General features: G+C 33.6%; 1 protein-coding gene across 1 annotated transcript; it reads left to right on the top strand.

Annotated features, from left to right (window-relative positions):
• The first annotated feature begins 7,014 nt into the window (after nt 1-7,014).
• LOC116011447 (serine/threonine-protein phosphatase 5-like) lies at nt 7,015-13,969 on the top strand. The gene is made up of 12 exons (XM_031251014.1): nt 7,015-7,273; nt 7,375-7,544; nt 7,649-7,720; nt 8,198-8,348; nt 10,370-10,478; nt 10,584-10,701; nt 11,503-11,650; nt 11,767-12,015; nt 12,509-12,634; nt 12,787-12,887; nt 13,336-13,410; nt 13,559-13,969. Exons 1-12 carry the CDS (start codon nt 7,195-7,197, stop codon nt 13,616-13,618), a joined length of 1,458 nt encoding a protein of 485 aa, XP_031106874.1. The 5' UTR covers nt 7,015-7,194; the 3' UTR covers nt 13,619-13,969.
• The last annotated feature ends 279 nt before the right edge of the window (nt 13,970-14,248 follow it).

The raw sequence follows: 14,248 nt of genomic DNA, 5'->3' as shown, positions 1-14,248 counted from the left end.
TATATATATATATATATATATATATATATATATATATATATATATATATATATATATATATATATATATATATATATATATATATATATATATATATATATATATATATATATATATATATATATATATATATATATATATATATATATATATATATATATATATATATATATATATATATATATATATATATATATATATATATATATATATATATATATATATATATATATATATATATATATATATATATATATATATATATATATATATATATATATATATATATATATATATATATATATATATATATATATATATATATATATATATATATATATATATATATATATATATATATATATATATATATATATATATATATATATATATATATATAACGCGCCCAGGCGGGCGCGTGCACTGCACGCGCCCGCCTGGGCGCATGATTTGCAAATCAAAATGTCAGGTGGGTCCCATTAATTTTTGATAAAATTTTTACACTTGCTGGAAAAAAAGCTGGCCAAATTTTCATTCTTCCCATTTGTATTAAACCCAAGCACTAGTTTTGAGGCCTAAAATCTTGTGCCAATTTTCACTAATGGTGAAGGCCTTACGTGCATTGTATATTTAATCAATTGAAAATAAAGTGAAATATGATTACTGACGTGTGAAATACAGATAGGAGGCATTCCTCAATAGTGACAGATTTTTGAGGAGATTTAACTAAAAATATATATATGTTTACGCGGCCAGAAACTGCACCTCACGCAAGTGATGCGCAGTTGTCTTTTGCCCAATGGGGCCACAAAACTTGTCAAAATCTCATGTATTGTAGGAGAAAAATATCCTTAAAATCTTTTTCTTCACATTTGTAAAAATCACCATCCTACTTTTTACTATTCCAAAATCCATACAAAAGCAACTAATGGGGATGGCCTTAGATTCTTGTAAAAAGTGAAGATTGATTTTAATTGTCTATCAAGATTCATTAATAGTTGAGAGTTATAATAAATAAAATATGATGTCAATTTTACGGTTATTAAAATTTTAAGTTTTCTATATTTATAAAAAGAATCTCACTTTTTTCACTATTTTCTAACAACCCTCAAGTATTAATCTATCAAAGATGGATGGATTATATTAATCCACACTTTTTATGTGGGATCATGTTTTCATCACTTGAATCATTTCATAGATGAGCGTTCATGTGAAAATACCTCATTGTAAAAAAATGTGGACACATCCACACATTTCATTTTGAGAAATCAAACGCGGGTGATTGTTGTTGATTTGGTGACTCTGCAGGGATATGATCCATTTGGAAGATAGCTAGTATTGGCATGGATGTATGATCCACACAAAGAATGGTGCGTGGGGCGTCATTCAAATTGAGTTCGTGATTGTATATGATCTTGTTTGATTGAAACAAAAATACATAATACATACATATATATACATAGGCTGAGTTAAGTTTTACATTGACTACAACAAATTAATTAATAATTAGTATGGGTGTTAATAACTCTAGAGATTCAATACAACCTCTAGAGACATTCATGGGTAGTGTAAATATAATGTAAAGAAATTAAAGCCAAACGAAACATAATTCAACTGGTTAATCAATATAAAATAAGTTTATAAATTATTTGACCCTTTAAATCATACTAACTAGCCTTGATGGGTTGGGGTATTAACCCCAACAATTACATAATACATGCTAAAATGTTAAATAATTCTATTATAATCTTTTATTATTTTCGCAACCATTACTTGGGTGTGAATTAGATAAATTAATCCGAGCACAGTGTAATGCCTATAGTTGACTAGCTCAAGTTAATAGTGGTTATATATCAAGTCAATCGATTGACCAAGTATGTTGGGTAAAATTGTATAAAAATGTGACTTTTTGATGATATGTTTTAGGGTTGATGATGTATCCTCGAGTAAAAACACAAAAACTCCGTAATCTGTAATGGGACAACGACAGACGTACTGTGATGCTACCATACCCTGTATGTTGGGCATAAATGGAAGCTAGCTAGCTTGCAAAACCTGAGACCTACACAGAATTAATTTAATCTCTGATCTGAAGCATTATATTACTGACAGGGTTCTCTCTCTCTCTCTCTCTCTCTCTCTGCACCTCTTTGTTCTTTGTTGCCTGGCCACTGCACAGGCATACTAGCTTAGGTGGTCATTAATTAATTAAGTCATACTTATTGCAACCTGCGTGATCAGTAATAATGTGTTTATTAGCAGCTAATTAAACAATGAGATTTATGAGGGGATGCGTTCATTTCGTTGCATGCTGTGTGATCCATCGTTCTCATAAATCTGATCTGATGTGTGCATGTAGGCCGGGGTTGAAAGAGATGGATGCAAGCTAAGATCAGAGTCTTTGATACTTATTATGGTGTATACATAATATATATGTGTGTATGTATATTTTGGACACTGCTATTATATTATTGTATTCAACTGTCGTCGTCCTGGGATACGATGATATGTTCAGTACTACTGCTCCATTTTATGCAAAACCCAGCCAGCAGCATGCAGCCTTTGTTTGATGCTGATATATGGCCGGTGAGCATATATATATATATATATAGTGTCAATCCAAATTATACACTTAATTTATATCCATTTTTTCTGTTAACTTTTTTTTTTTATATGCATATTGATATACAAGTTGTACTATACAATATTTTTGGACAAAAATATTCATATTACCATTATAGCTTCTTTTATCGTTTTTTTCATTATAATTAATTAATTATCATGCACATGCATACACAATATTTTTTCTTATATATTCTTAAGGTCAAAGTACCTATGAAGTTTTTGTACTATAGTTTTTTTTGTTCAGTTTAGTCCATGCATGTACTTTAAAAAGCGAAACATTTGACAATAATTGATGTGACGATATCATGTCTGCCATGTTGTCATGAGCTCATATATTATTTTATAAATATTTAAAATTAATTATTTTTACCACCAAAATATATATTACATTAGTATTGACATAATGCTGTCGTTGTTTATTCTCTATTGACTATTTGGTTCCTTTTTTTTGTTAGTGCATAGTGCATAGTGAGCATATAAGCACACAACATAATACAGCATTTTAGGTATACAAGTCCTGCCAACTTGGGATTGTACTTGTAAATTAGAGGTGTACTTATAACTTATGATATATAAGTAACGGCAGGTGGAATATTAGGTTATTATAAGGTTGGATTTTGGGTAATTAAAAAATTTTGTTATAAGTTTGAGAACATACCATATATTCCAATATAATTTACGTACCATACATCTCTTGTATTCGAAATAATGTCTCATGCTTGTACCATAAGAAGTGAGACCAGGTCTGAGTAGGTACCAACTCACATTTATACTGCGCACCTACTCTTCGGACTGCACCAGGGTCCAGGGCGGTTAAGGTTGATTTGTTGTTGTTCCATTTTACTAAGTTAGAATTATATATATAATATTATCATTAGGTTTGAAGAAGAGTGAAGAGACATATATGCATGTAGCGAACCCTGAGTAGTGAGTACTGCCACCTTAGCTTGTTCGTATGTTTTTGGCCTTTTGTCATCCGCATATCTAGCTGCGCTGTTAAAGGTGGTCGGAGGGTCCATTGTTCCCTGCACAAATTGACACTTCACTGCGTGTTTAATTTGGATGGGATTATTGGTTGCTTCAGCCTTGAGGAGCTGAGGGTCTTTGAGCTTGTTTAACAAATTAAAGAAGCGATAAGTTTATATATAAATATATGATGATTAGTTAATAGGTTATCATGGAAGCTTATTCTCCATCGCCTTTTAGCCATGGCCGTCTTTCTTCGTTTCTGTGATTTCCTCCGTATGCTAGGGTTTCTGTAGGTATATGAAGTAGGAGGAAAATGGAAAGTGGGTTGAGTTGCCGCCTGTGCAGTTCCGCCATTTTCAAGGTCTTTGCCGACGACGAAGTAGACCAAATTTGTTACGTTCTTTTTGCAAATAATTAGCTCTACTAATTCAATTGCACATGAGACACTACCATAAAAAAATGGACGAGCAATATGAAGGCGAAGATAATGCAAACCTATCCAAAAAACGAACTAACAAAACTTAATTAAATTAATTCTAACCAAAAGTATTACCTATTTGCTAATACCATATCAATTGCAATAAGTATATAAATAATTATATATTGTTTTTAGAAAAGTGTAAATTAGACATTAATTTTAATGCCAACTATAATGAATTTTTTCTATATAATCTTGTATTTATATACTTTGAATAACTTATTTAAATACAAATATTGAACATTAAATTAATCACACAGTGCACGTGAAAAACTAGTTACTATGAGATAAATTTTGCAACAGACGGTGAACTATTCCACAACAAAAGAATTAACTACCCATAGTATGAATTGAAAATTTACATGTTAATAAAATTTTTTAAAAAAATCCAATCAAGTCACATAATGTTACACACTTCTATATTATATATTATCTACTTGTATAATTACTTTTTTTTTTTTTTTTTAAACTAGTGATAGGATGGACGATCAGTCAATTCATGAGAGGAAAAATTGAAGGAGAAGAAAAAAAAATCTTAATGGTAAGAGTGAAATATAGTATGGTTCTTTCTTTAGTATGTAGGTAATGTTACATTAATGTAATAAAAAGATCGAATTAATATTATTGAAATTGAACGATACTTAATTAATCATAAAAAGTAATTTGTAAATACAATTTAATTATCAAATTCTTCTTCTTCTTCTTCTTCTTCTTCTTCTTCTTCTTCTTCTTCTTCTTCTTCTTCTTCTTCTTCTTCTTCTTCTTCTTCTTCTTCTTCTTCTTCTTCTTCTTTACCATACAAGGAACATGACCAAAAAAAAGTGCAATTATATAATTATTACATCACCTAGCTCCAAGAAGATTCGAGAAAAAAAAATTTATATTATCTAAAAATGTATCAATTCTCAAAGACTTACCAACTAAAAATAGTTAAGATGTGCACATTATGAGCAATTCATTTCGCACACCGATTCAATAATATAATTACACAAATATTACTAAATAATTAGTATTATTGATCCATTAATTTCAACAAGTTGTCACATAATTCATCCAAGTACTTTGTACTCTAACTAGACATGACAATTTGTGTATACGAGTTTGTTAACGGGTCGACATGATAACGACCAGGTCGCTCTAAACATTTTATAGATCCGGGACGAAATTAAAAATACCCCTATATGAAAAAACTACAATTTGAATTTAATAATACTAAAACAAATGATAATATTAAATAACATGAAATCGATCTTCTAAAATATTTCCTGATGCTTAAATCTTCTAAGAACTTTGTTGTTTTCATAAAATCTTTGCTGCTCTGAGATCTTCTTGAATTTAGATAAATTTGAGCCAACAATTTACAAAATAAATTTTAATACATTTTTTTTTCATAGCTACTTGTTTTGAGCCAACAAATCTTCTTCCTACAGTCCCATGTTGTTTTTCTATTATAATTATAACACTATTAATATATATATATATATATATATATATATATTCAAGCATGGGCCTTGGGCAATCCTCCGGTCCGCATTTACTCATAACGGGCCCTGATAATGACACGAACACAACACGTTAAGATTAACATGTTCAAATTTTTAACACGAATACGAACACGATTTGCTAACAAGCTAAACAAGTTAACATGATTGACACGTTTTGATAATAAGTTCAAATTTCATATTGTTGAACATTAATAATTGGTGTAGGATATTGACCTGAGTAAATTCACTATTAGTCATATTTATGATATCTTTTGTGATCTTATTTATAATAATGATTTTAGCGTGTTATATATAAGTTTGTGTAATATGATTAACATGACAATATTAACCGTTAAACTTAATTGACGAGTTGATCCGTTAAGATACAAAACATAATTAACCCATTAACGACCTTAAGACTAAACTAAAAAGGAAAAAGTGTCAAATTGGCCCCCTAAGTTATTCGGATAGTGCAATTAGGCCCCCTAAGTAAAAAAAGCTCCATTCCAGTCCCTTAAACCGGTAAAATAGTGCAATTGAGTCCAAAAAAACTTGTATAGCAGGTTAAGTATTCTACAATTCGACACGTGTCACTTTAATTATTTTTTTTAAAAAAAAACTTTTTATTTATTTATTAAATTATTTAGAAAAAAAAAAAAACCTTAACAGCCACCGGCTGTCCGGGGAGGACAGCCGGTGGTTGCCTCGTTCACGGACAGCCGTGGCTGTGCCACGGCTGTCAAAAATGAGGTCCAGGTCTGGACTTCCACGAAGTCTAGATCTGGACCTCATTGGCCTGGAATGATGGGCGGCGGCCATGGCCGCCGCCCTCGTTCCAAAAGACCATGGACGACCGTGGCTGTCCGGGGCCATGCCCAAACAGCCATAGCCGTCTAAAAAAATTTTCGAAATTTTTTTTAGACGGCCATGGCTGTCTGGGGATGACCTTGGACAACCATGGCCGTCCATGGTCTTTTGGAACGATGGCCGCCGCCCTCGTTCCATGCCTTTGAGGTCCAGATCTGGACTTCCATGAAGTCCAGACCTGGACCTCATTTTTGACAGAGGACAGCCACGGCTGTCCGTGAACGAGGCAGCCACCGGCTGTCCTCGCCGGACAGCCGGTGGCTGTTAAGTTTTTTTTTTTTTTTTTTTTTTTTTTTTTTAAATAATTTAATAAATAAATAAAAAGTTTTTAAAAAAATAATTAAAGTGACACGTGTCGAAATGTAGAAGACTTAACCTGCTATACAAGTTTTTTTGGACTCAATTGCACTATTTTACCGATTTAGGGGATCGGAATGGAGCTTTTTTTACTTAGGGGGCTAATTGCACTATCAGAATGACTTAGGGGGCTAATTTAACACTTTTCCCAACTAAAAATTATTTTTGTGTTCGTTTTCGTGTCATGTTAACGGGTGTATCCATAATTAGTAGGTCTAAGTCTCCACCGCTTTACGACTTGTATACATCTGGGACTAGGGCTAATCACTCATCTTTCTCTCCTCCTCCCTCCGACCATTTCACAAAACCCAACTGCTGCTACTAAAGAGTGATGAGCTCTGTCATCTTCTCGTGATTCTAAGGCCTAAGCTCGTAACCAAACAACGGTAACCGCTTATTATTACTCGTATTATTATGCCCGCAATGGAGCCGGAAAATTCCAACTCCAATCCAGCTGAACAGTTTAAACTCCAAGCCAATGAAGCTTTCAAAGGTAACGACGACCTCTTGAAGCAAGCACCTCTGTAGTGTGTCTATTGGTGCGAAATTGATTGATTGATTTATTAATTTTTTGAACTTTGGTATGAATTTTAGCGCATAAGTATTCGCAAGCTATTGATCTGTATACGCGAGCGATAGAGTTGAACTGCGATAATGCGGTTTACTGGGCTAACCGTGCCTTCGCGCATACCAAATTGGAGGAGTATGGGAGCGCTATACAGGATGCTACTAAGGCTATTGAGATTGACCCTAAATATTCCAAGGCAAGTTTTGATACTAAGAAAAAGTCTAACGAGTGCAAAGCTTTCATGCGTGTATTTGGCTGTTCAAGTTTTTATTTATATTGGGTCTCGATTGAATTTTGCAGGGTTATTATAGACGAGGGGCTGCATATTTGGCAATGGGGAAGTTTAAAGATGCACTCAAAGATTTTCAACAGGTTTTGTTTATTTTCTCGACTTTTTGTCCGTCTACTGTCTCAAGTATATAATGTGTTCTGCTTATAGCTTGTTCTAAGCTATTTTGATGTGTGTTTTGTAATGTCTCAATATTTATTTTTAAAAGGAAAATTCCACTCCTAAGTTTTTCCTAATGTTTTCCCCCCATTATTATGTGGCATATGTTCATAGGGTGCCATGAATTGGCTGACCCACATACTTTTAATTAAATACTAAATAACCCAATTAGATGGTGCCGCATTAGGATTAGGAGGGGAAATTGGGAGGGAACTTTTAGGAGGGATGTCTAGTATTAGTGCATTACTCTTTTTAAAATATCTTTTGGATTGATCAGATGTAACTATCAATCAATGTGATGATTTTGGCAATTTAGGAATTTTCAGTGACCTTAGCTGTAGTCTTGAATCTTGATTGGGCTAATCTCAAGTGTTTTCTGTTTCGTTTATCTGTTGATTTAGGTCAAGAAAATAAGTCCAAATGACCCTGATGCTACAAAGAAATTGAAGGAATGTGAGAAGGCAGTGATGAAACTCAAGTTTGAAGAAGCTATTTCTGTCCCTGAATCTGGAAAGCACTCAGTTGCTGACTCCATTGACTATCATTCCATAGGTTTGGTTACTATTTTACTCTTACCTATCACAATTTCTTGTGTCCTGAATCACAAACTCAAATTTCCTGAACCTAATGCTTATATGGGTTCCTAAAAGGACTTTCTTTAAGGTTATTGCAACATTTTATCATGTCTGTTTGCTTGTATTCTTTTATGCAATGTCTTTGAATTTTCAAATCTAGAAGAGAGGGTGTGGGTGATATATGAGGATCCTGTAAAATGCAAGAAATGCAATTAATGGTTCATAATTTTTGTGATAGGTATAGTTAATGGATGATATAAAAAGGCATATGCCCTTCCTTGAATAATATAAATTTATTGCCAAAATGTGAGTGCTTGATATTTAATTTATATCTGTTTCCACAAGTCTTTTTAGCATTCAAATGATGCCAAACATGACTACATGAGGCTTGACCATTAACTCTAATGCCTGGTGTGGAGGATAGTTACTATTTGAGGATTGGTAGAGACATAGAGTTATAGATTTGTGGATTAACTTTGCAAATTGATCCGTCTCCCCCTTTTATATATATATATATATATATATATATCAACTTTGAGTTATTGTTAGGGGGTATGATGAACTTGTGATGGAAACACACTCTCTGTATGGAGTTATTTTTCCTAAAGTTTAATTTTGATTTAGGCAAATAAAGAGGTTCCCATAATTGGATCATCTGCAGGATGTTGTGTAAGTGGGAGTTTGCTTGATAATAATTAGATGAATTTAATACCACAATAACGAACAAGGTCTGGCCCTTTTAGACAAACTAATAGTAACTTCTTTAAATATTGGAAGATAGCATTCTCTTAGCCAAATTTTGCTTTTTCCATTTTAGGACATATAATAGTGACTTTTTTTTTTTTTCCTCCAATTCCTGGATAAGTATAGTAGGAATAAGACATTTAGCTATTTTAATCTTATAGGGTCAAACCATGTCTATTATATATGTTTCCACCTTAGTAACTGCTGTTGCAGTGGCAGTACCAATGGTATATGTGGGTACTAGATCAGCCACAGCGGTGGCAGGAAAAGTTTCAAGAATACTATCTGTGTTCTTGGCAATCTTGGAACATGCCAACGGGGTCTTTGCTATTGCAGTTTCTTTTTTGCCAAGATTGTACACTTGAATTAGGTTTAAGTCATTAGGAATAAGATATTAATGCGAAGAGGTCCTACTTTAGAAAGCATATTAATTGAAAAGATGATCCAAGGCCCTTTCAAGTTCATAAATTTCATGTCTTTAAAGCTATACGAAAAAAAATCTACTGCAAGCCAGAGAATCAACTGCGAATAAAGTTCAACTAAACTGAATAATATTTCTTGCTAACTATACTTTCATGAATTGCTGGTGGAGTGACATTATAATTTTTTCCATAATGATTTTGAAGGGTGGCTATTCTTTAGTTTCCAGATTATAATGTGTGTGATTTGATTCCTCTTTTTTCCCCCTAATATTTTTCCCAAGTTCTTAACTGTGTGCAGCTGGTAAAGCTCATTTACATTTTACTCTAATTGCTTACAGAACCGATATATTTTTGAAACTATATGCATTTACTCAATGAGCTATTCCAACAGCTTATAGAAATGGAAATAGTTTTTACAACTTAACTGAGCCTTAATCCTGATCTAGCTGGGGGATAGTATATGGATCCTATGTCACCATTCTATATATATATATATATATATATATATATATATATATATATATTTGAGTTTCTACTTCAGGGCCAGATTTTTTCATTTTTTCACATTACTTCTCAGCTTCTAGAGTCATTCTTCTGATTCTTGCTTCTTATTTAGTTGTTTTTGTTGAAAGGCACTCCATAGTGTACATAAGTTCTTTTGCTGCTTTTTTGTCCTGAAATAAGAAGTGTGAGTGAGTTGCCGAAATTAGATAATATATGATACTATCTTCTGTTCTGTTTTCTGTCAACAAGTTGTCAAAAAAGCCAAACTTGGTATTATCTATCTTCCCCAGGAATGCTCTGTGTTTTATTTTCTTTTTTACACTTGTAGAAGTGGAGCCACAGTACACTGGTGCCAGGATCGAGGGAGATGTTGTGACTTTAGATTTTGTGAAGAAAATGATGGAGGATTTCAAAAGCCAAAAGAACTTACATAGAAGGTGTTAATCGTGTTATTATTATTATTATTTTATATAGTTCTCTGTTCTTTAAATTTAAAATCATTCTATATTTTCCCATCTAAAATCTTGGATTTTATTTGGTAGATATGCATACCAAATTGTGTTGCAGACAAGAGCAATGCTGCGAGCATTGCCCTCACTTGTTGACATCAATGTTCCTGAGGGGAAGCATTTCACTGTATGTGGTGATGTGCATGGTCAGGTAATAAAATTAATATGGATTGGCTGATTGGCCGATTGGTGCACTGGTTTGTCACAATACTACCATCGTCATGCTTCATCTTCCCATTAGGTTGCATTCTTCACTTCTGTCCTTTCTCTCATATTTGGCCTCTACCTTTGGCTAACTGACATGCATAGAATATTGCATGTGCACATGCATATAACCTCTGCCGGATCCTTAACAGCAAACATGAATAAAGGAACTTTTATTTGTATTCATGCACCAGGACAGTATGATTTATAGTTTGTGACTACATCTTTAGTTTTGAAAAGCTAATATCTTTGTAGGCAATACTAACTTGAAATGAATGTGTGCTTAAAGAGGTAGGAAAGAAATAAAGTAATATAGTAATATAGTTGATGAGAGGGCATATAAACATCAGGAGTTACAAAAAGGCATATAAACATCAGGAGTTACAAAAAGGCATATAAACATCAGGAGTTACACAAATTAATAAATATAGTGTTATTTGTTTAGAGTTCTAAGATGAAAATCATCTCTGGGTATAAAGTATTTGGGTGGCAGCTTATTTATTGATTTATGTTTGAGTGTCTGTTTATTCGGGAAGAGGGGAGGGGGAACCTTGCTGTTTGACCCTGCATAGCTGATTATTTGGTTGAATTTTTGTCATGGGTTGCTGTTCTATGACCCCTTTTACATATTTTTGACGTCAATGGTCTCCACCTGTCAATAACCCATATCTCTTCTATGGTGACTTTGTTGGTAGAGGATCTTCCTTTGCGTTGCTGATTTCTCTCTTATTTTTATCATGGATTGCAGTTCTATGACCTTTTAAATATTTTTGAGCTCAATGGTCTTCCATCTGAAGATAATCCATATCTCTTCAATGGTGACTTTGTTGATAGAGGATCTTTCTCTGTTGAAGTCATATTGACTTTATTTGCTTTCAAATGCATGTGCCCATCAGGTAACACACTTGTCTCCAACTAATTGTTCTGGCATAGAATTAGTGCAATTTATGTATGGCAACTTCTTTTTAGGATTCCAATGAGTTATTAAATGCCAGTGATTTTAAATTTCCAGCTATGTATCTCGCTCGAGGAAATCATGAAAGCAAGAGCATGAACAAAATATATGGTTTTGAGGGCGAGGTCAGGTCCAAACTAAGTGACACTTTTGTGGAGCTTTTTGCTGAAGTATTCTGCTTTTTACCCTTAGCTCATGTGATAAACGGGAAGATATTTGTTGTCCATGGAGGCCTTTTCAGCGTTGATGGTGTTAAGCTCTCTGATATTAAAGCTATTGACCGGTTTTGTGAGCCACCAGAAGAGGGTAAGCTCTCCATGTATATTTTGTTTTTGCAAGAATTCTAGCATGTTGATTACTTTTTCTTCTCTTGGTCACTTGGTCCTCCATTGATAAATTGCCACAAAGAAGATTTGATACATTTCTATGTGAAATTTCTGCAATTTTTGGCTGTTCATGTGGCATTACTGTAGCACAATATATCCTTTGGGAATGAACTTCATTTCAAACATTAGCTAATGTAGGCAATTCTTAGTTTGGTTAAAGGAAAGAGGCTGCTATATTTTAGAAACTTCTTGGCACCATTGAGGTCCACCTATAAGTTGAAAGATCAATTCAGAATTCAATGTTGCAGGCCCCTTGTCACTTACTTTTTTCATTGGAAATTGTTCTTCCTGAGTCATTGGTGATGCTAAAATGTTTCCAAGGCATGATGCCAATGGCTAGATCTACTGCAGTCTATAATTTTATCTATATTCAAATGTGTAATGCATGGTTCACACTTGGGTTGATCTTTCAGGATTGATGTGTGAGCTGCTGTGGAGTGACCCACAACCTCAACCTGGAAGAGGTCCTAGCAAACGAGGTGTTGGTCTTTCATTTGGTGGGGATGTGACAAAAAGATTTTTGCAGGAAAATAATCTTGGTATGCCTCTATTCCTCTCTCATATTTGAGTAGTGTTAGTGAGCTGAATATTTGCTTAATATTTTATCATCCATACAACCAGCCGCAATTAGCGGACTTGTGTTTCGGTTTCAACATTTAGAACGTGAAAATTTTTAATGTACTAATTTCAGACTTAGTTGTGCGATCTCATGAAGTAAAAGATGAGGGCTACGAAATTGAGCATGATGGTAAACTCATCACTGTTTTCTCTGCTCCAAACTATTGTGATCAGGTAATTTGCATCAAAGTTTTCCCTTTTCACTGTACTTGTCTCAATCTTTGATGTGACTGTAGTTACAGCTGATCTGAGTACCTTCATTGAAGTTTATCATTATTTGGGTTCAACAATCACTTCTGGAAAAAAAATCTGTGGACCAAGCTGCTTATTGTGTATAGAAAAAGTTAAACTAGTATAACTTTTTTTGATTCATTTGTACGTTGAGATGGTCTCCACTAAAATTAGCCATGAGCTGATTGCTTGATGAATTAAAATTAGAAAACAATAATATAAGTTACTGGTGACTGCTTCTACTGAAGAAAAAGGTGCAACATAGATGAGTATTTGTGTGCAAATTAACATCAGAATTTCAAAATTTACAGAAATCTATTCTACAAGTGAATAAGAGGGGTTGGATATTTTAAATGTACTCTCTAAAATGTGATTGCTTTGCATGATGCAGATGGGTAACAAAGGAGCATTTATCCGTTTTGAATCCCCTGATCTCAAGCCGAATATTGTTACATTTACAGCAGTGGTAAGTAATTTACTCATCTCTACCTTCAAAATGATGCCCCCTATTAGAATGTAGTCTTGGGAGAGTTTTTAAGAATTGTCTGCTTTTCTCGTATAATTGTACCAAGTAGGCTTTGAATTTAACTCATTTGCTACCTTTGATATTCCAGCCGCACCCTGATGTGAAGCCAATGGCTTATGCCAACAACTTCCTCCGAATGTTCTCATAGTAGAAATTGACGGGATTATGGAAGTTAATGGTGGTATAGAATAGAGCAAAGTTTTGCGATGGAAGAAGGGCTTTATAGATGTGGTGAAACAGGAATTTTGTGCTGTGAATTCTTCGGATAGAAAGGAAATATAAAGTTTAGGTGTTGGCTAGCTGTTGGCTTAAATAACCGAATGTATGCCAACTCTTCTTTCATAATATATCCATTGCTGTGTAAGATTGTTTGTTGTTTTCTTCCCTTTCTATTGCAATTGACAAATCCAAATTAATTAACAAAAGAATCTCTTTTGTTTTTTTGGGGGGTTTGAAACAATATGAATTATACATAGCACAAGGTAATCACTTTATCTGTAGATTCTTTTTTTGCGTGATGTCTAATTACCAAACATGTCTTCTTCCTTGTGAAATCAATGTCCAGGCTACGGCTACCAGTAGGCTACATCTTATCACATTCAGCTTCAGCAGCATTTGCTTTTTAGCTATCATATCTTATCTTTCTTTCTTTCATGTCCTCAATAAAATTGAAATTCCACCACTACACTAATGCCTTCTGCTACTTCCAACCACCCCTCCCTCTTTCTGTCTTCCAACGTGGCTTAAACGTTTTGTGTCCCCCCCCCCCCCCCCCCCC

This window comes from Ipomoea triloba, chromosome 2 (assembly GCF_003576645.1).
Source record: "Ipomoea triloba cultivar NCNSP0323 chromosome 2, ASM357664v1".
Taxonomy (NCBI): Eukaryota; Viridiplantae; Streptophyta; class Magnoliopsida; order Solanales; family Convolvulaceae; genus Ipomoea; species Ipomoea triloba.
Note: the sequence above shows the minus strand (reverse complement) of the source record. Positions and strands in the feature narration are given on the sequence as shown.

Coding starts and splice junctions, on each gene's coding strand:
- LOC116011447 (XM_031251014.1), top strand. CDS start 7,195: ATGCCCGCAATGGAGCCGGAAAATTCCAACTCCAATCCAGCTGAACAG. Junction 10,702..11,502: donor GTGGTGATGTGCATGGTCAG/GTAATAAAATTA, acceptor CATGGATTGCAG/TTCTATGACCTTTTAAATAT. Junction 12,888..13,335: donor CTCCAAACTATTGTGATCAG/GTAATTTGCATC, acceptor TGCATGATGCAG/ATGGGTAACAAAGGAGCATT.